This window comes from Python bivittatus, unplaced genomic scaffold (genome assembly GCF_059951505.1).
Source record: "Python bivittatus isolate LINGU-HERP-01145 unplaced genomic scaffold, Pbiv_v1 ctg000350_np1212, whole genome shotgun sequence".
NCBI lineage: Eukaryota > Metazoa > Chordata > Lepidosauria > Squamata > Pythonidae > Python > Python bivittatus.
In genome coordinates, this window is record NW_028277074.1 from 18,117,453 (window position 1) to 18,142,280 (window position 24,828).

The 24,828-nt window shown below is 36.7% G+C and overlaps 2 protein-coding genes across 4 annotated transcripts in view; both read right to left on the reverse strand.

Annotated features, from left to right (window-relative positions):
- Positions 1-308: 308 nt before the first annotated feature.
- Positions 309-16,531, reverse strand: CFAP298 (cilia and flagella associated protein 298). The gene is made up of 8 exons (XM_007424518.4): positions 16,374-16,531; positions 11,944-12,084; positions 11,190-11,357; positions 9,480-9,547; positions 5,654-5,812; positions 2,875-3,006; positions 2,243-2,338; positions 309-2,153 (listed from the first exon to the last, which is right to left on the reverse strand). Exons 2-8 carry the CDS (start codon positions 12,080-12,082, stop codon positions 2,040-2,042), a joined length of 876 nt encoding a protein of 291 aa, XP_007424580.1. The 5' UTR covers positions 12,083-12,084; positions 16,374-16,531; the 3' UTR covers positions 309-2,039.
- Positions 16,532-18,108: 1,577 nt separating this feature from the next.
- The window catches only part of SYNJ1 (synaptojanin 1), a 50,794-nt gene continuing 44,074 nt past the window's right edge, over positions 18,109-24,828 (reverse strand). Inside the window, exons 30-31 of one of the 3 annotated variants that reach the window (XM_088144630.1) lie at positions 22,771-22,791; positions 20,734-20,871 (exon numbers count right to left, since the gene is read on the reverse strand). In XM_088144630.1, coding sequence (XP_088000756.1) covers positions 22,774-22,791 — 18 coding nt within the window. In that variant the 3' untranslated portion in view covers positions 20,734-20,871; positions 22,771-22,773. Of the gene's footprint in view, positions 20,872-22,770; positions 22,792-24,828 lie in introns of all 3 variants that reach the window. The other 2 variants (XM_088144628.1, XM_025164271.2) reach the window with 2 other exon arrangements.

Below are 24,828 nucleotides of genomic sequence, written 5' to 3' on the forward strand. Positions count from 1 at the left end.
CCTAACACACAAAAACACTACTAAAGCCTAACAAGTATCTTACTATATCAAATCAGATGTAGATTCTAATTGACATAATTCTACATGCATCCTCATTGTTTTTAGGGTTTGCTTCTGCTGTCTTCAATACTGTTATAAACAGTCTGTGTTTTGACAGAACTGTGTGCTGGTCTCCAGTGTAAACAAACTCTTGGGAGAATTTGTGAGAGATTTCTTCTTCCTCTTCTTTTTTCCTTTTTTTCTAGGAAAGGACACGGAAGGACCTTAACTGGGTAATTGCAAACTTAAATTGCTAATGAAGGACTTTCATCACAGTTAAAACGACGTTAAAATGTTTCAGAAGAACTCTGGTAAAATTTCCCTCTTATGAAGGATGTTGAGAAATCAATAAGAATTTCAAGCACAATGAACATTATGAAGTCACTGAAGGAAAGTTAATAGTCATATTATTTTCCTTCAATGACTCTTCATAATTTTTACAATTTAAAGAAATTAGTTGTGTGCTAGATGTTATATTTTCAGGGAGAATAAAAAATTGCTATTTTCATAAACAGAGGACAAAATACAGTGTATTTAAAAGTTTTCAAACAGGATGGTGTAGTGAATTGCTGCACTGAGCAGGAAGTTGAACTAGATTAACTAGATCAGTGTTTCTCAACCTTGGCAACTTTAAGATGCTGGCTGGGGAATTCAGGGAGTTGAAGTTCACACATCTTAAAGTTGCCAAGGTTGAGAAACACTGAACTAGATAGTCCCCTCCAACTCATGTACAATATTCAATTATTAACTTTTGGACTGCATTTGATTCAATGCAAAGCCATGTATTTAGAAATATACAACTAAAACATTTTGAGAGGACTGCTGTTGAAAGTGAATGTTGGAAATGAAAAAATAGCCCCCCTACCAAATCCTATTATTACCCGTAGAAGATAAAGTCCCCTACATGGTTTTTAGTTCAGTTCCATTTCTGCTCAGTTCTACAATCTGTAAATTAATTTATATCATCTTCTCTAAATATGCCTTGTATGCTTAGAACAGATTGCAGGCTCTATTAAGACAAAAACAGCGATCAACCTATCGATCCTCTGATTGAGAGTTCAAGCAGGGTAAACTAGGTATTCTAAAAACGTGTGTGTATGTGTGTAAAAATAAATAAATAAAACAAGGAGTTCATGGTGGGATACATAATTCTCCATTTGTCTATACATTCTATACTATTCATAACAACTCTGAAATAGGTTAGATGAAGAGATAACTAGCGTTGCCAAACATTTTCAGTGAGACTTCACAGATGACTAATGTCCCTTTGCACCATTCAAAGAACAAGCTTTCATGAACCCCAGATAATTAATTGGAGTCTTACTGTGTTGTCCCTTTTCTCCCCCCATGCTGACTACTGAGCTATTGTTAAATTGATGTTCCTAATGCACTTTGCGCTAAAAATCCCTCTAAATCCTTCATGTCTTGCTGGTGGGTTTTTGCCAGAGTAGAAACTGTATCATTCAAACAAGGCATAGTGCAGTCAGGTTCTCCTACAAGTACTATTCAAGGATTGCATCTGCCCAACTGGACTGTCTGATATTCCTTACAGACTGCATTAACATGATGTTCTAAACCCAATATTGGTAAGGCATAATGTTTTCTGGAAACTTAGCTGGTATACAACCTGTTTTTTCCTACAAAGTTTTAGTTTCCCTGTTAAAAAAAAATACACAGTTCTCTCTAAGGTAAGTCATACTATTTAGAATAATTTTATTTAGATTGAAAAAAAATGTAAGCAGAGGGAAAATTTTTATTGTTTTTAATATTAGTTTTTAATAATAATACGATAGCCATGTCAATAAACTATTTAAAATGCGAACTTCTCGTCGACAAGCCTAGTAATGTAGATTTATAGAATACAATGCAACCAACATTATAAATAAAATAGAATCTAATATTTTATATAAATTTTAATGAGTAAATGTGCACTGATATTACCAACATAACTTGCTGTGTTAGTTTATCTTAAAACAATTTTTTTTCTTGTAGAAATAGCTTTATCTTGGTCTCCACTTAATATCCTTGACACCATGAAAATGTCTTTTCAAGGCATGACTATCAGCCCATTCGGAATCTAAAAATGAATCATCATCATCATTTTCTTCTAATTTCTGGAAAACATGAAAAGAAAATGAGTCATATATTGCAAATAAAATGAAAACACCTTGTTTTCAATAAACACAGCAACAACACCTGGTACCTTGAGTTCTTCTTGCCTTCTGTGATAAAAAAGAATCATCTGTTTATGTTCTTCACTACTTATGACAGGTTCACGTGCTGGAGCACCTTGCCCTTTCTGGAAACATAAGAGTAGTTAGTATATTTCAACCTGCCTTAATCTGACAATGAAGTGCCTACTGTTATGATGAGTAAAATGTGAGGAGAGGCAGACACTAGACCCTCTACAGCAGTAATAGGCAACATGTAAACCAGAAGTTGAACTGCAATGTCATCATGGTGAATGGTGAAGGATGTTAGGAGCTGTAATTCAGCAATATGTAGAGTGAATTATGTTGTCTACTTCCGCTTTACAGAGGCATGTTTCTCTGTACTGTGAGATATCCAGCAGATAAATTTGGCTACCTTTTGTCTGGGGCAGAGGGAGAGCTTGCCACAATATTGTCCTTAGTGCAGAAACATGATTATCCTATTCATCATTTTTATAGCAGTAAATGAGGTCTGCCTTGCTTTTGAACATCATGCTTACCTGTATCAGCATAAGAAATATAAAAAATATAATAAAATCTGAAATACTATAAATCTGGCAAAGGTATGGTTTTGGATGACAAACACCCAATGTAAACTCATATAAAAACTCTCACTTATACTTACTTTTTGTATTTTGATAATAATTTTAGTTTTCTCATTTTTGCCAACGTAGTCAGAAAGCTGCTTTGTTCTTTTCAGTTCCTTTGCTGCCCACCACAGTTGTGCCTCTGGTTCTTCAATAATCTCAAGAGCAGCCTGTAACAAACTGAGCTTTACAGTAGGCAAAATCCAATGGCACATGAGCAGAAGTCTACTCACACAACAGACCTTCTTCCTTCTCTTCCCTGTACCACCCTTCATAGCCTTTGAATCTGCTCTGAATGGTTGAAAGATTCCCTAGAACATTTGGGGGGGGGAGGGGGCTATATAAGAGACCCTCAAAAAGTGAACTGCTCACCTGTCATTCAGTTACTAGAAATCATCAGTAACTGAAACCAAGTTTATTATCACACACACACATATTAGAACTTATATGTTTCTTTTTTGCAGAATGGTGGGAGCAACTTGTCCTGTACTATCATGTACTCCCTGCCAACACATTTTATTGAACTTTCAGAATCAATAGAAACCTGTTGATTTCCCTGAAAATAGCAACAGAAAGAAAGAAAATAGTGATATATATTTATGTCTATATATACAGTGGGGCAAAAAAGTATTTAGTCAGCCACCAATTGTGCAAGTTCTCCCACTTAAAAAGATGAGAGAGGCCTGTAATTTTCATCATAGGTATACCTCAACTATGAGAGACAAAATGAGAAAAAAAATCCAGAAAATCACATTGTCTGATTTTTAAAGAATTTATTTGCAAATCATGGTGGAAAATAAGTATTTGGTCACCTACAAACAAGCAAGATGTCTGGCTCTCACAGACCTGTAACTACTTCTTTAAGAGGCTCCTCTGTCCTCCACTCGTTACCTGTAGTAATGGCACCTGTTTGACCTTGTTATCAGTATAAGAGACACCTGTCCATAACCTCAAACAGTCACGCTCCAAACTCCACTATGGCCAAGACCAAAGAGCTGTTGAAGGACACCAGAAACAAAATTGTAGACCTGCACCAGGCTGGGAAGACTGAATCTGCAATAGGCAAGCAGCTTGGTGTGAAGAAATCAACTGTGGGAGCAATAATTAGAAAATGGAAGACATACAAGACCACTGATAATCTCCCTCGATCTGGGGCTCCACGCAAGATCTCACCCTGTGGGGTCAAAATGATCACAAGAACAGTGAGCAAAAATCCCAGAACCACACGGGGGGACCTAGTGAATGACCTGCAGAGAGCTGGGACCAAAGTAACAAAGGCTACCATCAGTAACACACTATGCTGCCAGGGACTCAAATCCTGCAGTGCCAGATGTGCCCCCTGCTTAAGCCAGTACATGTCCGGTCCCGTCTGAAGTTTGCTAGAGAGCATTTGGATGATCCAGAAGAGGATTGGGAGAATGTCATATGGTCAGATGAAACCAAAGTAGAATGTTTTGGTCTAAACTCAACTCGTTGTGTTTGGAGGAGAATGCTGAGTTGCATCCAAAGAACACCATACCTACTGTGAAGCATGGGGGTGGAAACATCATGCTTTTGGGCTGTTTTTCTGCAAAGGGACCAGGACAACTGATCCGTGTAAAGGAAAGAATGAATGGGGCCATGTATCGTGAGATTTTGAGTGAACACCTCCTTCCATCAGCAAGGGCATTGAAGATGAAACGTGGCTGGGTCTTTCAGCATGACAATGATCCCAAACACACTGCCCGGGCAACGAAGGAGTGGCTTCGTAAGAAGCATTTCAAGGTCCTGGAGTGGCCTAGCCAGTCTCCAGATCTCAACCCCATGGAAAACCTTTGGAGGGAGTTGAAAGTCCGTGTTGCCCAGTGACAGCCCCAAAACATCACTGCTCTAGAGGAGATCTGCATGGAGGAATGGGCCAAAATACCAGCAACAGTGTGTGAAAACCTTGTGAAGACTTACAGAAAACGTTTGACCTCTGTCATTGCCAACAAAGGAGATATAACAAAGTATTGAGATGAACTTTTGATATTGACCAAATACTTATTTTCCACCATGATTTGCAAATAAATTCTTTAAAAATCAGACAATGTGATTTTCTGGATTTTTTTTCTCATTTTGTCTCTCATAGTTGAGGTATACCTATGATGAAAATTACAGGCCTCTCTCATCTTTTTAAGTGGTAGAACCTGCACAATTGGTGGCTGACTAAATACTTTTTTGCCCCACTGTATATTATGTATTTAGTGGTACTGGTACCATGAAACACATATTCTTCAAAAACAAATGTGCAATGTTTAAGTATTGGGAGTATTACTACCTGGGGAAGTTGCAGATGTATATTTTTATTTTGTTATTATGATCTGGCTTTCAGTTAGCATTACTATTATCAGTGAAGTGATTTTTGCTTATCAGATAACTAACTCTTTGTGAAGGAAATACGAGGACTTAAAAATGTTTGGGTTTAACAGTGACGAAAGATGGCATAATTCATCACCAGTTTTTTCAATAAAATCTTCAGCATTATCTTTGATTTCCAAGTCTAATACATAACACTTTTTAAGATGGATTTTTTTTAACAGTCCCAGTTACCAAGCAGAGGTAACAGAAAGGAAAGATTACTTTTTTGCAATGAAGAAGTAGCAAGGGGAAAAGGTCTTTTTTAATGTAAACATATAGCACTGTGTAAAATTTTGACATACTGTACAGCCATATAGAAGCCAAATATACACATGGATAATGAATAAATTACATTTTCCAAGCATCTCAAACTTTTCATTCTAGGAAGAACAATATTTTTTCTAAATTAGAAACATAAAATCAAAAACTAATGATTACATGAGTTCCTGACAGATCTTCTTTATCCTCAAACTCCATTCTAATTGGGTCATATGGAGGCAGCCCCATTGGATAAACAATAATTACAGCTCCTCGGAGCTGGTCGAGTGCATCTTTCACCATACTGGTAGTAACACATACATTGGTCTGCACTTGTTTCTGCAATACCGAGAGAAGCAAATTAATAAATTAAAGAATTCTTCCTCTGAAATCCACAATGAGCATGGTATGAAAATAAAGTCAAGTAACAAAAAATTATTTTTCCCATTGTTAAATAATATTTTTGTCTCCATTAGCATTATCTAGTACCAATTTATAATCTATTCAGAATTAATTATATTAAACATTTTGTACACTTGTTAAAAACTGGCCATCTGCTTGCTTTTTCTAATGAAATTAACAATTATTGATATTACTGACATAATTACTCCCAATGTGAGTAGGAAGCAAGAAGGGGGATTCCTTGTGCACAAGAAACATTACTTCATCTCTTGATGTTTAGAGATTATTTGAAGAAAAATAATGGGGATTAAACATTTCTCTCATTGTTCTAAACAGCAACGGGCTTGCTGGTGATTTCAGCTGGTTATTTTGCCCTTTTATATTTATAGCAATATAATTTCAGTTAAAATATATCTGTCCAAAGGGACTTCATATGTATTATGAAAGTGTATAAATATTGATAAGTGTATAAACTATAAACATATAGTTACTGATTATCCTATTCTGGCAACAACAACAAAAAGCCAAATTAAATGGAGGGGTATTATGAGCAATAATATTTGCAAGCATATTTTCTTTTGCAGTTATTTTAAAACAATTCTCAAATATGCAAAAATTAATAACAATTCTTTGGACAGTATGCAATATTAGAACCACAACTATTGTTCATGACCAAACTTAGTTATGAACTAAATTAAACAGAACCTTTCACATAATACAGTGGTACCTCTAGTTACGAACGCCCCTCCTTACGAATTTTTCGAGATACGACCAGCTCCGGCCCCAAAAATTTACCTCGACTTGTGAACTCGCCTCGACTTACAAACCGGATCCGCGGCCATTTTCCGCCCGTTCCACGTGGTCCGCGGCCATTTTTCTGCCCGTTCCATGTGGTCCGCGGCCATTTCCCGCCCGTTCCACGTGGTCCGCGGCCATTTTTCTGCCCGTTCCACGTGGTCCGCAGCCATTTTTCTGCCCTGCCGCGTGGTCCGCGGCCGTTTTTCCGCCCGATGCGTGGTCCGCAGACGCCGGAACGGATTAACGGTAATTACATTGAACCTTATGGGAAAATTTGCCTCATGTTGCGACCAATTTGAGTTGCAACCAGAGTCACGGAACGGATTAAATTCATAACTCGAGGTTCCACTGTATAATATTCACATTATGTGGCTTCTTTAGTTTTGCCTTAGTGTCTCTTGGGAAAAGAATTTGAAGGAGATGGTGGGGCTTTAGCTAAAGGGGATCTTAGACGAAATGGATTATTTGAATCATCTTTAGTCAAGGTTCAGAACTGGGCATGGGACCAAGACTACATTGATCACTGCTGAATGAACTGCATCAAGACTTATACAGTGAGTATATCCATCCTAGTCCTACTAAACCACTTGGCAAGGTTTGACCATAGTATCCTTCTGGACTGTCTGCAGGAGTTGGGAATCAGGGATACTATTTTCCTCTACTTCCTAAGTAGGTGGTTCCATCTGGTAGACATGAGGTAAGAATGGTCAACTTCTGATTCTGCTAGTGCAGCACAGGACTGAGCCCTCTCCTCCATTCTATTTAACACCCAAGCTCATTTGCCAGCATGTGTTGAAGTATAAATCACCAGCCAAGCCAAGCTGGAAGCACAGAAGAGGTCCTTAGTCAGTATCTGGAAGCTGAGAGAAAATAGCATTAAAAAGAAGCAACAGGATGCTGGCTGTCTCTCAATTCTGAGATTAGCTGGGGATGGGGTCATACACTCCCTGAATGAGCATATCTACAATTTGGGGTTTCTCTCAAAGTCACAATTTCTGCTTTAGAGATGGTGACCAGATGAACCTTTGCCTAGCTTCATCTGGTGTGTCAGCTCCAATCCTTTTCAGAGTGGGAAGCCTTATGATAGTGACTCATGTTCTTACCACCAGTTAGGCTACAGACTCAACATAGGACTACCTTTAAAATGATTTGGACACTGCAGTTGGTTCAGGTGGCAACCTGGCTATTCTCAGGGATAGCAGCATAATACTTGTGCTACAGTGGTCGTATTATTTGCCAATTTGTTTCCAGGTCAAATTCAAAGCACTAGTATTAACCTAAAAAGCCTTACATTATTTGCATCCTGCTTTCCTTCAGCACCATTTCTTTCAAATAACTCACATATCCTGTGTGATTACCCCAGAAAAAAGGATCCCCTGTCTGCAAGACATCAAGAGGATGAGGGCCTGGATACAGACCTCCCCTATAATAGCCCAGACATAGATTCATAAGATTGGAAGGGACCTTGGGGTTCTTCTAGTCCAACCCCCTACCCAGGACAGGAATCTTCAGATTAGTCCAGACAAATGGCCATCCAATCTCTGTTGGAAAACCTCCAGTGAATGGAGTACCCATGGTTCCAAGAGGCAGGCTGCCCCACTGCTTAATAGTGCTCATTGTAACAAAATTCCTCCTTATTTGAGTTTCGATCTCTCTCTGTAAAGCTTCTACTCATTTGTTCTTGTCCTATCCTTGGATACTATGGAGAATAAATCAGCACTCTGGCAGCCTGAGACAGCCCTGTGACAATCCTTCAAGTATTGGAAGACTGCTATCACATTTTCCCTTAGCATTTTCTTTTTAAGGCTAAACATACCAGTTCTTTTCACCATTCTTCATATGATTTAGCCTCCAAGCCCCTCACCACTTTTGTAGCTCTTCTCTCTATTATTTCCAGTTCCTCAGCATCCTTCTTGCATTGTGGCCACCAGGCAAGTATTCCAGGTATGGTCTGACCAATGCAGCACAAAACCAAACTATAACTTTCCATGATCTCAACAATCTACCTCTGTTGATGCAGCCCAAGACTGCGTTGTTTCTTTGGGGAACTAAAGCACACTGCTGAATCATGCTTAATTTGTAGTATACCAGAACAATCAGATCCTTCTCACAATTACTACTGTCAAAGCAGATACCACCTATCTTGTACCTGTGCATCTGGTTTTTCCTATCTAAGTGTTGAACCTTACACTTCTCACTGAATAATATTTGCTGGATAGGACGCAGTGTTAAAGTCTAATGAGTTTCTTTTGAACTCTGAAGGTATTAGCTTTATGAAACACCTTATCCCCAAGTTGCCGGCATTCAAAAAAGCTGAAAAAACAGAGCTGTTTTAATAGGTATTCAGATGCAAGTGGTGGAGCTAGGTTGCCTTTTTGTTTTGGGTGAATTTTAATTCTGGTTAATTTTTAAGTTTGAAAGGACAAATTTTAATGGGGGATTGAAGGATGTTTTGCTTTTTTATTATTATGGATTTTATCGTAGTAAACCACCTAGTGTTCATGTGATTAAGCAGTATATACCTTATGTGATAGCCAAATAAATAAACAAACAGATAAATAAGTCATTTAAAAAACCTCTTTTATGATTTATTAGGTGTGAACCCAGGGATTGTGGTTATTTACTCAATAAACTGCAATTAAATAAATACAGGCTTACTTCAATAGGTGGTTTGTTTTAGAATGAGACTTCCTGCTATTCTTTGAATAGCCTAAGAACAATTGCTTCTGATAACATAGAAATGCTGGCTCATAAATTACATCCAAATTAACATATCATATTTCGTACCAACAATATTGTATTTTACCTTGGATATCAGTGCTTTAGCTTCTTCTATGGTTGCTTTTAAAACTTGTTTCATTTTCTCATTTGGAGCTTAAAAAAGGAAATATGCAGATAATAGTATACAGTATTATATAACTATGGAAGAAATATAAATGTTTTGCACTGAAAGGGCATCTAAGTTAAAAATCAGCTACTGTACTGTCAAAGCTCTTATCTTATTTTAAACTCTATCTAATTTTAAAAGATCGCAAAATTCAGTGATTTACAGACTCTGGATTTTAGCTTATTCCCATTAGGAAAGTTAAGTGAGAGTGTGGAATTGGCTCAAGTGAGCCAACAACAAAGCTGTTGAGCAAGAATGCAGAACAGAAATTCACGTCTATTCAGGAATAAATCTCAGCAGGGATTAGTCCTAATTTACAAAAAAAAAAAAGCACAGCATGATATTGGAGCCAGAGGTAACAAAGAATAAGGGTTAAATGAAAGAAAGAAAGCTTATACAGCATTGAAAAAATGCAGACAGTAGCAGGCTCTGTTGAGTAACTTACTTCCATATAAGCACTGCATCTGTCAATATAACATGTTAAGGAAATATGTTGGCAGTGGGATATAAAATAAAAAGAAGGCAATACTAATGCCATCTTACCTAGCACAGCACAGATCCTGGAAGCTTTGTAGGAGGATATCAACATAAGACATACATAAGCCCCAGATGGCAAGGGGAATGGAAAATGAGAACTGTGAACAGACCAGTAGTAAGCATGCCAAGCAGCTTAATACCATCTCTTGCTATTAACAAGTATGCTAGAGAAGTACCATATTCCTTTCTCTTCCACAGAGAAGTACCAACAGTAATGAAAGCAATGAGCTATTGACTAACTCTTTTGAAAGGAGAGTAGGACTGCCCCTTTTCAGTGAAGGGAATCAAGTGGTTACTACCAGCTTCTGTGAATTGCTAGGATAGGAGAAAAAGGAGAACGATGGCAAGTGATTGGTGAGGCATGAGAGGGACACCTGCAAAATCCACTGTATCTTGGAATTTGTTAGCAGATTATGGCTCGTGTATCTCATTAAAATATAGGCCCTAGAGCAAGATGGAATTAATGGAAATGTGAAAAAGACTATTGAAACATCTACGTAGAATACTGACATGACAATAAATAAAAGAATGAAATAATAAAAATGGTGCAATAAATTAAGTAAATAAAATCATGAAAATGCTCTCTAGAATAATTTGGTTTTTAATTACCTAATAGCTTCTTAAAGGCCAGTAGGGAGTGGGTGTGTCTGATCTCTAAAGGGAGGCCAATCGAAAGCAACGACATTGCTTTAGAGAATCAGTGCCACTTAGCCCCAGCTCCTCTTCCCTCTTGGAATGTAGAATCATTAGCAGCTGTTTCCTACAAGATCTAAAAGGTACTTAGGAGGTTATCCTGAAGATATCCAGGTGTCAAGCCCTGAACAGCTTTACAGATTAATACCAGAACCATACATTCTAGTGTTAAAAGTCTAAAGAGCATTTTCCTTTCCCAGTACTACTGAATTTTAGAAACATGATTTAAGTTCTGTTGCTGGCTGAACATTCTTGCACAAAGGGCACATAATGCTATATCTATTGTTGATATTTATTAATCAAAATTTGAAAGTGTACAATATGCCAATATATTTTTTATAAAATCTGGCAGGCTATTTAAATGTAAAAAGATATGTATCCATATGTATATTTATTTACCATGACCATTTCTTCGTCCAATTTCATCTTTTTTAAATGTGCTTCCACCACTGGGAATACATTTTTTTGCCCATTCATCCTTCAGCTTTAGCTCTTCAATTTGTTCATCTGTCAGACCTTGCATGTTAGGAGGTAAGAAAATACCGTGTTCTGCCAGCGATTCCATTTCTTTCAAAAGATCAAAGAGTGGGATATGGCAAAGTTACACAAAATGTCTTTAACTGTCTATTCATTAGAAATTGTAAAAATAAAAGTACCATTATAGCACTATAACAAATTCTACAAGGTATTTAATGTTATCATATTGTAAATTACTCAGTGTAGCTATTACATAATTATGCTTAAAAGATTATAATGCCTTTATATTTGGATATATTGTAAATATTTTTAAAATGTATATCTGGAAAAAAAGACAGCAGTTAATTACAGACTGAAAGAAAGCACAAAATGCAGCACAACGGTAATCCATGTAGAAAAACTGTAGAAAAATGTACACTAAGAATAGAATTGATTGAATAGGTTTTCAATATTCAGACACTTCACTTACAATATGATCTTAGTGTAATGGCTACAAAGACTAAACAAAAAGAGGACTGAAAATACAATTCCACATGCAGAATGGCCCAGAGTTGCTGGGAATTGAGTGGCATATACATTTAATAAATTATTATTATTAAATTATTATTTAAGTGTCATATGTTTACCTAAGAAGTTTAGGCAAAAGGACAAAATAATAAATTGACATATTTAACACCTGCACAAACACGCTGAACTTTGAGTCTTCCATTGTAGATCCTGGTCACTTCCTGTGTTAAATCTTCGATGGAAACGCTACCTGTTGTCTCTAGGAGAAACTGGCTCTCATCACCATGCTTCACGTGGAGGAGAACCATTTCTGTTAAATCAGAAACACAAAGCAAGTTCATGGTAAATATTAATTATGAATATCTTTTAGCCTAGGCAGCCTGAGAATTTAGACCCAAAGCAGAGAACATGGGTTTCACATTCACAAAGATTATCAATGTTTCCCCTGAGGGGTGGTATAGTTCCACTTTCTTAAAAGAGGCAACAATAAACAAACTTTGTTGAACTCCTACAGCTTCTAATAATTATAATCTAGTACCCACTTATACAAGAATAAATATAAAAAGAAAATCAAGATTAAAAAAAAGAAAGACATAACTAGGTACAATACAAAACCAACACAGGAAAGCAAAAAACAATATATAAATAATACAGAATCGAGGCTGGTGAAAATAATACTCATTAATATCACAAAACAGGCTCATTTACCATTATGGTCCAATATGTGGGGAAATGAGCTCAATCCAAAAGGCATGTGCAGTAACAGAGAGGACACATCTCACAGATTCCATTAGATGGCTTTGCTTTAAAAAATGGGACCTTGAGCATGCCCACCCTGTGTGACAGGCAAAAACAACTGGGAAAAGGCAGTCCTGCAAATAATCCAGTCCTATGTCATTGCACTCAGAGGCCAATAGAGAGACTTGCACAGGGACCATCCTCCATCCATTCCAGGTAGCACCTAAAGCCTCAGTCAAACCATGTATCAGAACTTCTGGGATAACCCCAAGTTCCTATCAGGTCCATCAGGCCCCTATAACACACTGATCCAATAGGTTATTTCTTCCCTAGCGGGGCGGGGGGGGGGCTGTAGAAACTCCAGGATTAACAGGGAACAATCTGTCCATGAAAAGGGAGTAAAAGCATCATCTCCCAACTCCAGATCATGTCACCATTGCACCTAGACAAAATGCACATGTGGTATGTGTCTCCTCATGTGTGTCAGGCCTTCAATAGCCTGGGACAGGTCTGTTCTTGCCATAGTAGCCATGAACTCAAGCTGCTTCTGACTCTGTGCCTAGCGAAGGAAGATGAAGTCCTCCAAACCATAAGCTTTGGGAACTACACTGCTACCCTGGACATAGCATCCAGCAGCTTGGGTAGGGAAGCAATTACCAGCAAGGTGGCAATTCCATCTAATTCCTAGAACACACATTCACAAACAGGATCTCACATCCAGTTATCCCTGACTGTCATAAGATCTCCTAGATGACAAAATCTACCTCCTGCCTCTGCCCTGGGGTTGCAGCTGATGCCAGACACAAAACCCAATTGGGCACTGAAGTAGAATTTGGGGGCAATATTTAGAGAAACCCCAGTTCTATATATTAAAGAACCTTTAGAGTAGAATTAGTAAAATAGGCCTTTTGTAAAACTGGAAAAAGTGAGCTGGAGCCTGGAATTCCTAGCTGTGCTTAACAAGATAAATGAAAGTGTCAACCACAAGAATGCAAGCTTGCTTTTCAAGTATACTAAAATGACTGAGAACTTAGCAGAACGCTAGCTGCTAAATCAAGGTATTTTAGATAGTGGCTAGGGAAACTAACCAATTTAAGATACATTATAAAGTCTTATTTTTTAATTAAAGCCTTCTATTATGTAGAAAAAGGTGATCTCATTGATCTTGCTCCTCTACATATTAAAATATGCATTAACCAAACCAATCAAGAGGTAATTTTGTCAAAGTTTAATGATAATAACCAATAATGTGGGTGACATACTATAATTAGAATATAGCCAATCAAATGGAGGAATTCATTTGCATACACCTTTAAGAGGTTCTGTAACCCCATCCCTATCAGTGCTTTGTGGGTGCCAAAATTGTTCAATAACATCAATATACTTTAATGTACTGGTATCCTGCCCTCCAGTTTAAAAAGACCCTTTTTGGTCGTGGTGGCGGGGAATTTTCTACTACAACATTTCTAAGAGGATTCCCCCCCTCCTCCAAATTCTATGCCAAACCAGGTCTTGGTAATGCACAGTAGGCCAAGCCTCACATCCAAGATCAAATCAGGGATGAGTGAGATTTTATTACAAGACAACTTGGCACTGAGAAGCAGCAACTGGAGACCAGGGTCTCCTCAGCTCTGATGACTGGGCACTGGGGCAGAGACCAGGGAACTGTAATGTGGCATTGGCACTAAACACTGACAACATATTCTCTGAGAACAGCCAGACCCCAGGTTTCTACCGTATCTTCCTTTGCCTATCACCACCAAGATGTCATTGCCTGTCCACAGCGCCACCCCTGCCTCCCAGAATACAACTCTGATAGTTCTCCTGAACCTTGCAGCAACTTTTGATATCAACAATCAGTGTAATGTTTTGGATCATGTATCCTGGTTAGAACTAGGTTAGAAGGTGTAGCATAACAGTCTTTCCTGGCATTCATTCATTCATTTATTAAATTTGTATGCCGCCCATTTCCCCCAGCCTCCCTCTTAGAAGATTAAATAATACTGGGGTAATTTTCCATTCTGTGGTCAGTATTCTATGTGGCGCTATAAAATTCTACATTATTCTCCAGAGTTTCCAAGATCTACATAAAGGCACAGAATAAACTGTCTGGAACTTGTATGAAGATTTATCAGTATGTAGATTATAGTTAACTCACCCTCTAATTACCATTTCCTGATATCAGACAGGCCACTGAACATTTGATTTGGGATTTGAAGGTAATTTTGGTTAGATTCAGCATCAACAATCCTAGGGGCAATTCCAGTTAAGGTGACCTGCAGGGTAGATCAAGTGACAACAGAGGCCAAGAGCACTTTTTAAATAGGTGCAGCTGCTGCAATACTTAGGCAAACATTAAACTTGCTTTCAGTTTTCAGTACTGATACTGAGGTTGGAGTACAGTATGTGATGCTACTTTTAAGGACAGTACTGTACAGAAATTCAAGTGGTGTAGAATGTGAACATAAAGCACTATTGAGCATTAGACACTAAGTTCATGTGACACTTATTTTACAACAGCTGCATTGGCTTTTAGTGCATTTTTAGCCCTATTTAAAGTATTGATTTTAACTTTTAAAGGTTTAAGCAGTTCTGGATTAATTGTCAAACTACCTTTATGGTTTATTTTTTGACCTGACAAAGCTTCAGTTGAAGAAAGCTCACAAAATGCACTTATCTTTGATGGCCTCATACTGAGATGTATTTTTATAAACCTGGTATTATATGTAATCTGCAAGTCATCTTGAGAGATCTACAGCCTAAAACTATTTTAAATAAACAATATATAAATTAATTGTATAACTAGCAGCTATACAAAGGATTTTTTAAAAATTAAAGCTAAGATAGAACAATTTACATTGAACCCTAGCTCACAGATATATGATTTAACTTTCCTCCCCAGGACTTAGTGCTTTCCACACAGAAGCACTAAGAATTTAGCAAATGAATATTGTTACAGAATTCTTCGATAGCACAAAGCTGTAAAATCCATTTCCAAAACAGATTCTGCAATGTGGCACATTCAGTGTCTTGCTCATCTGCCTCAATCTCCCTGGAATTTCAAGCCCCCCATTACCTATGGTCTCAAGCTCCACTACCTTGGTCTGTACACCTTAAATATGAATATGAGAAAGGGATGATAGTTGTATCTACACACCTAATTACAGCTAAGCATTACAAAGTTTTAAAGCATTATCCAGATCTTACTTTACAGATTATGGTGTCATGCAAGCTAACATTTGCATGAAGCTGCAGCATTTCACTCTGACTATAAAATCTCTCTTTTGACAGTAAGTGAATATACAGTTCTCAACTTAAATCTCATCTCAATCTCAGAATATATGACATGAAAAACCACACTTAGGAAAGATGCCCTTTAATATATACAATGTACTTGATTAATTTCTTAATTCAGACCTGGATAAAATGGGCCTCATTCTTCATTTCCTACAACTTTTATACTGTTTTTTTTTTAAAGAAAAATGATGTTTCTTTGACAGTAATATGAGAGGCAGAAATCCAGCAGAGGCAGTTTTCTCATCAACGCATAATCAATCTGGAGTAGAAACAAAGGTACAGAAACATAAAGTAGAAAAGTGATTATGCGCAAAGAACGTAGAAAACCTTGAAACTGGAAACCAGGTTCAGCCCCATAAATAATCGACTGCGTTTATGAAGCTCATCTGACACAATTGTTGAGGAAACAGTGAAAACGAAAACGAAAAGGAAAAAGCGCCTGAGTAAGGGCGAGGAGCAGTAAATTTGTAGTCGGTATCCATGGAAACCAACGGACGCAGTGGCGGAACGAACAACTGAATCTTCTCTATGTCCCCCAACAGCCAACAGCAGAACATTTCTCACCTGGATCGGTCAATTTATAGCTAAGCCTGGAGGCCAAATTTCCCGCTCTACTCTAGCAGAAGCGCGGCAGTAGCCGGGGCTCGGGACTCGGGCTCGGTACACGAGATACTCCTCTCGACCCAGGAAGCGTTCGTCCTGAAAGCCAATCCGAAATAGGAGATCGACGGTGACCTCTCGGAAGAACCACAACTTCCCCGTCACTCAAAGACACCGACACCGCCTCTAGAAAGGACAGAGCATTTTTCATTGGGCCGGGTAGGGTTGCTATAGAAACACGCTTTGCTGCAGAGAGGGAAAAGTGCGCGAACGCTCGGAAGTCTTTGATCTGCGAACTGTAGCCGCTGGCGCGTGCAACCTCCTATTTGGTGACCCTGTACCACTGTCTTCTGTGGAATTTTTTTGCATAAGGGTGAAGGCAGGTTAATTGAATTGTATAGCTTCAAAACGGATCTCAACTATTCTCTGCTTTCTTCTCCCCCACCGTTCTTGTGGGAGTCCATTTTGTATTATTTACCATTTTGCGTGATTTAGTATTTTTGATCACACTATTTTGTAACATTAAGTTTGCATAATAAAGGTATTTTTCTTACCATTGATGTTTCTTCTAGCCAACACGGCTACCTCGAGTTTTTTGGCATACTGTATTAAACTGTCATATAGTATGAGCCCTCCTTTCCTCCCAGTCCTCCTGTGTTGCCTCATCATGGCAGGGGGAGGGCATTCCTGGGAGAGAGAGGTGAAGAATGCTGGGGGTGTATGCCAAGAGCATACAATCCCAACAGGGTAACTCAAGGCATAAAAGTCATCCCAGCTGCCAAGCTAAAACAAGCACACACCTATATTGGGCAGCAGTGATAGAGGAAGATAGTATAAATGGACAATCACTTTAGTGACAATGGCAAAGACATTTCATACTATGCAGGGAAAGGTAACGGTAAACCACTTCCATATATATATATTTTATCAAGAAAACCACATGGAAAGACAATATACTGTAAAGTGATTGACAATGTGGTGCCAGATGATGGGCTCCTCAGTCAGATGGCACTCAACACATTACTGATGAAGAGTTGAGGATCTTTTGAGTATTAATATTATGATGTTGGTAGATTAAAGCCTTTAGGATGACTAGTTGCTGATACTGCCATATAGGAAAAGAAAATCTGAAGCTGCAAAGAGAAATCTGGACCCATTATGCAAAGGCCTAGCTCTCTGGAGAAGTCCATAATGCTGGGAAAGATATAATGATGGAGAAGAAGAGGACAATCAGCAGCAAGCTATATGGACTAAATTACAGTGGCAATGTATGCACCATTGGAAGACTTGAAGAACCATGTTGGGGACAGATTGTCCTGAAGAAAATCTACGTGGTTTAGTTGACACCACTTTGATGGCAATTTCCAATGATTATTAATCAAATGTATATATAGTACTGCCCATCTCCCTCTAAGACTGGGGAGCTCACAAACAGTATAAAAAGCATTGTCATAAAAAGATTATTGTAGCCAGTCTACTTTTACAAGTTACTACTGTTGGGGCATAGAAATTGAGAAAGAATTATCTGAGATGGGGGTAAGAACCAAGCAGAACAATCAGATTGGATGTTCTGCAAAAGCTTTCATCAGTCTTATCCCTTTATATAAAGATCATCTTGAGAAGTTAAATATCTGAAAATCTTAAGTCCACAAGGGCAAGCCAAATTCTGACAGCATCAATAATTGGAGATATATTCCTAAAGATGGGAAAATTTATTTCATAATGTAACATGTTTCACAGTATATGTATATGCAGTACTGTAAACCATCAATATTAATATTGTAATTTTGTAATGGAGATAGTCAAATATTGTGTACCACAAGCAATAACCTGTTACACATTGACAAAGCAATTTGCACAGGAAAACACTTAATGAAATATATAGCATTTTAGACTGTTGTAACTTTGACTCTCTGGTATAGATTTCCTTAGCAATACACATTATAACATCCTATGCTTATACATGCTTTGTTGCAATTTTTGTGGTACTTTGCTGCCAGGTTTTATAATCCATTGAAGATGCTGAGGCCTGTATTTGAAATTTACTAGGAAAACTATAGTAACTGAAATTAAATATTCAAACAAGGACCACATATAAAAGAACTCTAATTGCACTACCCAGAATACAGTTGTGTTGCTAACATTATACCAATGCATGATCACCCAGATGTTGTTAATCACATTATGGAAACAGAAAATCATAGTTCCACTGTTTCAAAATGTACAATTTTAAAAGCACAATATAGAAGTCACCGTATTTGATGACTGTAGTTAATGATTAAGCAATGTTATATGAGATGATTTATATAAATACATTGGAACAGTATTAGAGAATTTGAAATGATGGTTTATTTTTTACTGCTCCATGGAATGAGGTGCTTCACTCAGATACCACAAAAGGAAAATATTTTGTAAACAGAGATATTATAACAGTCTGCTAATACAGCAAAAGAAACAGATATATTTAGCATGGCTCCTCAAAAAGATTTTCATAAATTTAAAAAAGCAAGCAATATAAATAGTTGTGACAATATGACTAAGAAAGGACTGTATCTTGCTTAACGGTAGTATTGAACAGACATATATTTCCTTCATGACATGAAAATACTACATTTAAATGCCAACTGTTGCAAAAGTTATGGAGGCAGACCATTTGCAAGTTTACAAAGCATTATGTAAGAGATTATAGAATCTGTCTCCAGAAGCATCACCTATAACACTGATGTTTTGTCTGTGGAAAGTGATACATTTAACTTGTCAGAATAGTACATAAACCATTGTTATGTTTATTGATACCATATCTGAGACACATTACTTCTATACATTGTAAAGGAAAAAGGTAGCAGAGTTGAAATATATGGACCACGTATCCAATTACTTCTTTACAAAGATCTTCCTATCAAAAATGAATATAAAGTTTCCTTTACTTAGAAAGCAACATTCATATTGGAACAGGAAGCTTTTTAATGAGAATAGTGCCAGGAGGAGGAGAATACTACTAATAATGCTGCAGCAAATTTTCTCATGTCTGCAAAACAAAACATGTGCAATGACAGGAAAAATATATTACTATATATTGTTTAAAATTATTTCAATTGTTGGGGGAATTCACTTCTACAAATCTTCATAAACCTCTACTATAATTTATTTCCCAACATTAACTTTAAACAATTAGCATCTTAATTAAATTTTGATAGTTCTTTGGTGAATACTTATAAATATACCAGTTATGATACTGGAAGTGGTTCTATGTTCTAACAGAGGGGGATTTAAAATAGTATTTAAATTCTTATATAAGAATTTTCAAGAAACAATTTTTTAAAAGTTATGTGCATTATTCAGAGAAAGCAATACATGCTTGTCTTGAAAGAGAGAACATTTAATTTTACACTTTCCTATGAATTAGAGTGGAATTTCAACAAGCATAACTTTTCCTTGCATTGTGTCCATTTAAAGGAACAGAATGAGATCACTAGTGGGATTAATTCTGTGCATGACTCCCCACCCTGCCACCTTTATGTAGTGATCTAAAAGGTAAGGTTCAGTGCATCTGATTAAAGTATTGCACATACAGAATTAAATCAATGCCCAGTTCTATTTCTTAAGTTTTAACAAATCATTTATACCCAGTTTAAATAATTTATCTTTCCATAAAATCTTGTGTCGGTAATACTTTAGGTGCTAAACAAATTAAAGGATCTGTAGCTGATTTGGTGCTGGCAGATCTGGATGGTATAGGAGGTGCAGGAGGGGGTCTTGCTGGCAGCAGATGAAAAGAGTCAGAACTTTTGCTATGGTCACTGTAAACAGTAACATCTGAGTCAGTGATATTTTGTTCAGTGCCCAGTGAAAAATAAGTTGCTTGCAGGGAAGAAGCTCTTTTTAAATTAGTGGGATTTTCTAATGGTTTTAGGGTTAACACTAAATCCTCCTCTTCAAATGTTACCCATCCTTTTTGTTTTCCATTGTTAGATATAGAAGATGTACTCTTCAAACTAAAATCATCTTCAAATGTATCAACATAAAATGTAGCTTTGCCTTTTTGATGAATAGGAGGCTTTAGAGATGGAAAAGGATAAGAAGTGGGTCCTTCTGCTGAACAATGTGAAGTTGCTCCAAACTCTTGAGTTTCTGTTCTAAATGGATTTCCAGCCGTAATAGTTTTTTCAGTGAATGGATTTGTGCTGTTTAATCTGGTAGCAAATGGATTCAGAGAACTGCACATGTGTACCCCAGGTTTACTGTGTGCTAGGGTATGTGGCATGCTTATGTTACTGAACGTATTAAAACTGTCTGTTGCAGAAGGCAACTTTGTCAGCTTCTTTTGGTTTAAAGATACAACCGGTGACATTTGAACTGACTGAATCTTAGATTCAGAGAGCAGCTGAAAGGACAGATCTTCAAAAGGATCGTTGTTCAGTTGTGTTTCAAGTTGAATAGCATGAACTCCATTTGTTCTAATCTGAAAAGTAAATATAACATTCAGATATGTAATTTGTCTGATAACTGAAATCCATTGTTCATGAAAGCAGCAGTGGATTTGAACATCTGCCTTTTGTAATTTGGTTTATACTCAAAAGATATCCATAAGTTCCTTTCTATACAAAATTTTCATTATTTTCACTGCATTATCCCTGCCAGAATATATATATACAAATGGACCTACTATGTACACAGAGAGACTTACTACACACTTATGAAACAAAAATTACAGGACGTTTTATGATCAGAACAGAATGTTTATTACTATTGGGTTAAAAGCACTATACTTTACGGTATAAAGAAGTAAAGCATTAAACTAATAAAAATTCACATGCAGAAAAAAGTTAATATGAAATATTTTTCATAATGAAATCTTAGTAACTAGGTCTCAAGCCTTCTCATTTTTAAGTACGGGTTATGTTAATTTGAAAAGAATAATATGGACATCCCACTCATACTTTATAAACAGGCCAAAATAGAAAATATTTTCTCTATCATCTATCTAAATATGCTTAGAAATACATCCCATGAATTTCAACAGAATTAAAGCTCAGTTAGAATGGAAACCAAACACAAGCCTCAGTCCCCTACCAACTCCCCCTCTTCCGATGCCTACCTTTACTGAGCTCAGACAATTGCCCTAAGGTGACTCATGCCAATGGCATGGCTTACCCTCCCAGCATAGGGAAGGTAAGATGCCCTACTCAAGTATGGGAAATGTCTGTGTGCTTAAAGACAAGTTGTTCTTAATCATTAAGACACATTCTACATGTTTATTTCTTTTAAGTAATTAATATTAAAATACCTATAATGCAAGCATAAGCTCCAATGAACATACTAATGGGACACATAATGTAAAACCATCAAAAGTTATGCCTAGAAATACTACACTCCAATATTGAGATCATGTTTAGCAAAGCTTAATTTGAAAATTCACTATACTTTAAAATCAATGACCATTATATATAACACTGAAGCTTAACTGCAGAATAAATAGAAATAAAACAGTTTAGCATACAGCAATTAACCTATTGTGTTTATGGACTAAATTATTACCAAAACCTAAAATAGCAGACCATTACTTCTTAAATTTAATTGGATTATGCTTGTTACATTGATCTCAAAAGCAAAGAAGCCTTGTTTTTTAAAGATCTAAGATTAACTTCATTTTAAAATTAAACTAGGTTATATATTAAAAGTCAACTTTTTTTTAATATATGACAGAGAAAAGTTGACTTAACTGAAAAGAAAATTTGAAACCAGTGTTTTTCCTGATTCTGTAAAGTCGTCTCAGGCTACTTGTCTTAATCAGTGTTAAATAGTTTCAGATAGTGAGAGAATCAAGCACCCTCAGTTGCAAGAGTTCTCAAAATGTGAGTAAGGTCCAGTTGAGGAAGTGTAAATGAGACTTCCACTTTTCCTTTTATTAAATAAGCTGCTAAACTGTTCTGCTCCCTTCTACCATGGCAATAGCAGGAAGCTGTGCATCCCATTTCTCTTGTCTATTAATATTGTCAGGGACAAATATAAGGCAATTTTCCATAGATGTTAAGTCTCTCTAGTGTACTGTTATACCACTAATCACTCCTGTTTCAAAGAGTAGTTAGTACCAACTGGTATATTTAAACATCTTGTTTATTTATTTGATAGAAGGTTATATAATACAGTTTGAAAACTCTTGCTCTACAGGCATAGCATATCAAGTTAAATAAGTTGCCGTATATGTCAATGACATGATGCATATCTGCCTATTCATACAGGCAGATGATTTCAGTGCAAGCAGAGATGTATGAACGCAACTGTTCATACATCTTTTATGCTAGAAATTATGGAGAACATAGAATGGATGAAAAAATGTGACTAGTAAAGAGTCAGGTACCTTTTACCCTGATGGTTGATCCTGCTTGTGAGAAAGAGACAGACACCAAAGGAAAACATTAGGAAGAAATCCAGGGTAAAATGTTTCCAAGAGACTCAGCATTATGTTGGCCCAATTAAGTGCAACTATAATTCAGGTATAATGTACATGCAGACACATTCTTCCCGCACTAACCTGAGTGGCTCAAAACAAACAGCATTTTACCATGGCCCTGATTTACAAAAAAAACTGCTATACTGCAGTTGCAAAACTATTTTTTGTTTTTTTAGGATTTTTATGGCTTTGCCTTAACAAAATGGGTATGTCCTGCCCTTACTCAAACCTTTCTATATCATTATGAAAAGTTGGGCAGGGTGTGGGGTGTGGGGTGGAGAGACTCTTGAAATATAATTGGATATAGGCCAAAGGTTACAGTAGACAAGGAATGAAAGTGAGCAGAAATAGCCTTAGCTAAAGAATGTCATTACTGGATAGAATTCTTTAAAATGAATTTAAAAATTCTTAATGCACATGACCACTTTAATCTTGGACATAAATGTTCCAAAGACAGCTTTAGTAGACCTGTGAGAATGGAGACAGTCAGGCTGTCTAGCATGATCAAAAGTCTACCTGAAACTGTTTTGATTTATTCCAAATGCAGATTTAAAGCAGGTTAAGGTGCTTAAGCTTGGCTTCCTATGCTCAACCAAAGGATTGGTTTGACCAAAGGAAAAAGCTATTCAGACTATACGTTAATGCTTTGCTAATCAGTTCTATTACCTTGATCTTCCCAAAGCAACAAACCATCTTATTGTACCTTAAAGGCTAGCATGTTTATTTTTGGATTAAAGCCTTGTAGACATCAGTCACTTCTCAGATGCACAATAACCCAAAGTTTGTAGAATGAATTTGCTAGCCTTTAGCAACAATACAAGAGTTTGTTTTGCACAAAAGGAATAACATAGCTATCCCTTTGGAAACTACCTTCCAACAGATATCTAGTAGCAAAGTTCTTTTTCATTCTGAGTATCTCTTATGCTCATCAACTCAAATGGATGAATTGATACTCTTTCCACTATCTTGCAGTATTTTGTGATCCAAATTTAAAAATTACATCCAATATAATTTTAACTGAAGCTCTGAAAGTGATATTTTAAACTAAATATTCAGTGGGAACTTTAAATATTAAAAATTGAATAATAAAATGACTAATCTAATTTTAATTAGAGTCTTATGGATTGGGATTCTGAAACTTTAGGGGAATTAATTATGAAGACAACTGTGAATTAAGGAAGGGATCATCTTAATTTCCCTAAGAATAACAATAAGTGGAATGTGAGAATTGAAGATGAGCCATTGCTTGGGAGAGGCTGCTTACTTTGTGATTTTTTAGCCCTGTACACCATTTGGGGCAGTGCTTGTTAAACCAAAATCTTTGTATCTATTAATAAGATTTAGATCAAGTACCAATCCCATGTAGGTTATGGGACTGCAAGATTACAGATAATTCTAAAGGGTTCACAATCTTTCTCTCACTGTTCTATTTTCTGAAGCCAAATTAATAAAGGTATTCATTTCTTCATTTGCTTCACAGCATCACAATAGTACACTGCATGAACTATTGCTAACATACATCAACATTAGGATAGGTTAAAATCCATCAAAGAAGTTTTTAAAGTGAGTTTTTAAAAAATAGACTTTAAGTTTAAATTATAATTTACATTTTTGAAAGTTACTTTATCTTTTAAAACTAGGCAATTAACATTTTCAGAATTGTGGCTACATACTTCAAACTTTACAACAGCTGGGGAAAACCTGTATTTTTCCACCTGGTTGATCTTTAATTGTAATAAATTGAAATCGAACTTACTCTGTATTAAATTTCAATGCTTGCATTTTTCTGCCCTTTGGAAGTTTAAATATTTTTCTGTAAACTGTTCAGGGAACAATTTGCAGAAACAGAACCTTTCAAGTAAATACAATTCTGGCACAGATTTTGACTATGATGAAGATACACCTAACTAATATCCAAATCCAAGATAATTCTAAACATGATTTGTTAATTCCCCACTTGAGTTA

Bases quoted from the DNA above. Each gene is read 5' to 3' on its own strand.
- CFAP298 (XM_007424518.4), bottom strand. From the start codon at position 12,082: ATGGTTCTCCTCCACGTGAAGCATGGTGATGAGAGCCAGTTTCTCCTA. The intron at 5,813-9,479 runs GTAAAATACAAT...TCGGTATTGCAG, and splicing joins CTAAAGCACTGATATCCAAG to AAACAAGTGCAGACCAATGT. The intron at 2,154-2,242 runs GTACCAGGTGTT...CATGTTTTCCAG, and splicing joins GAAGGCAAGAAGAACTCAAG to AAATTAGAAGAAAATGATGA.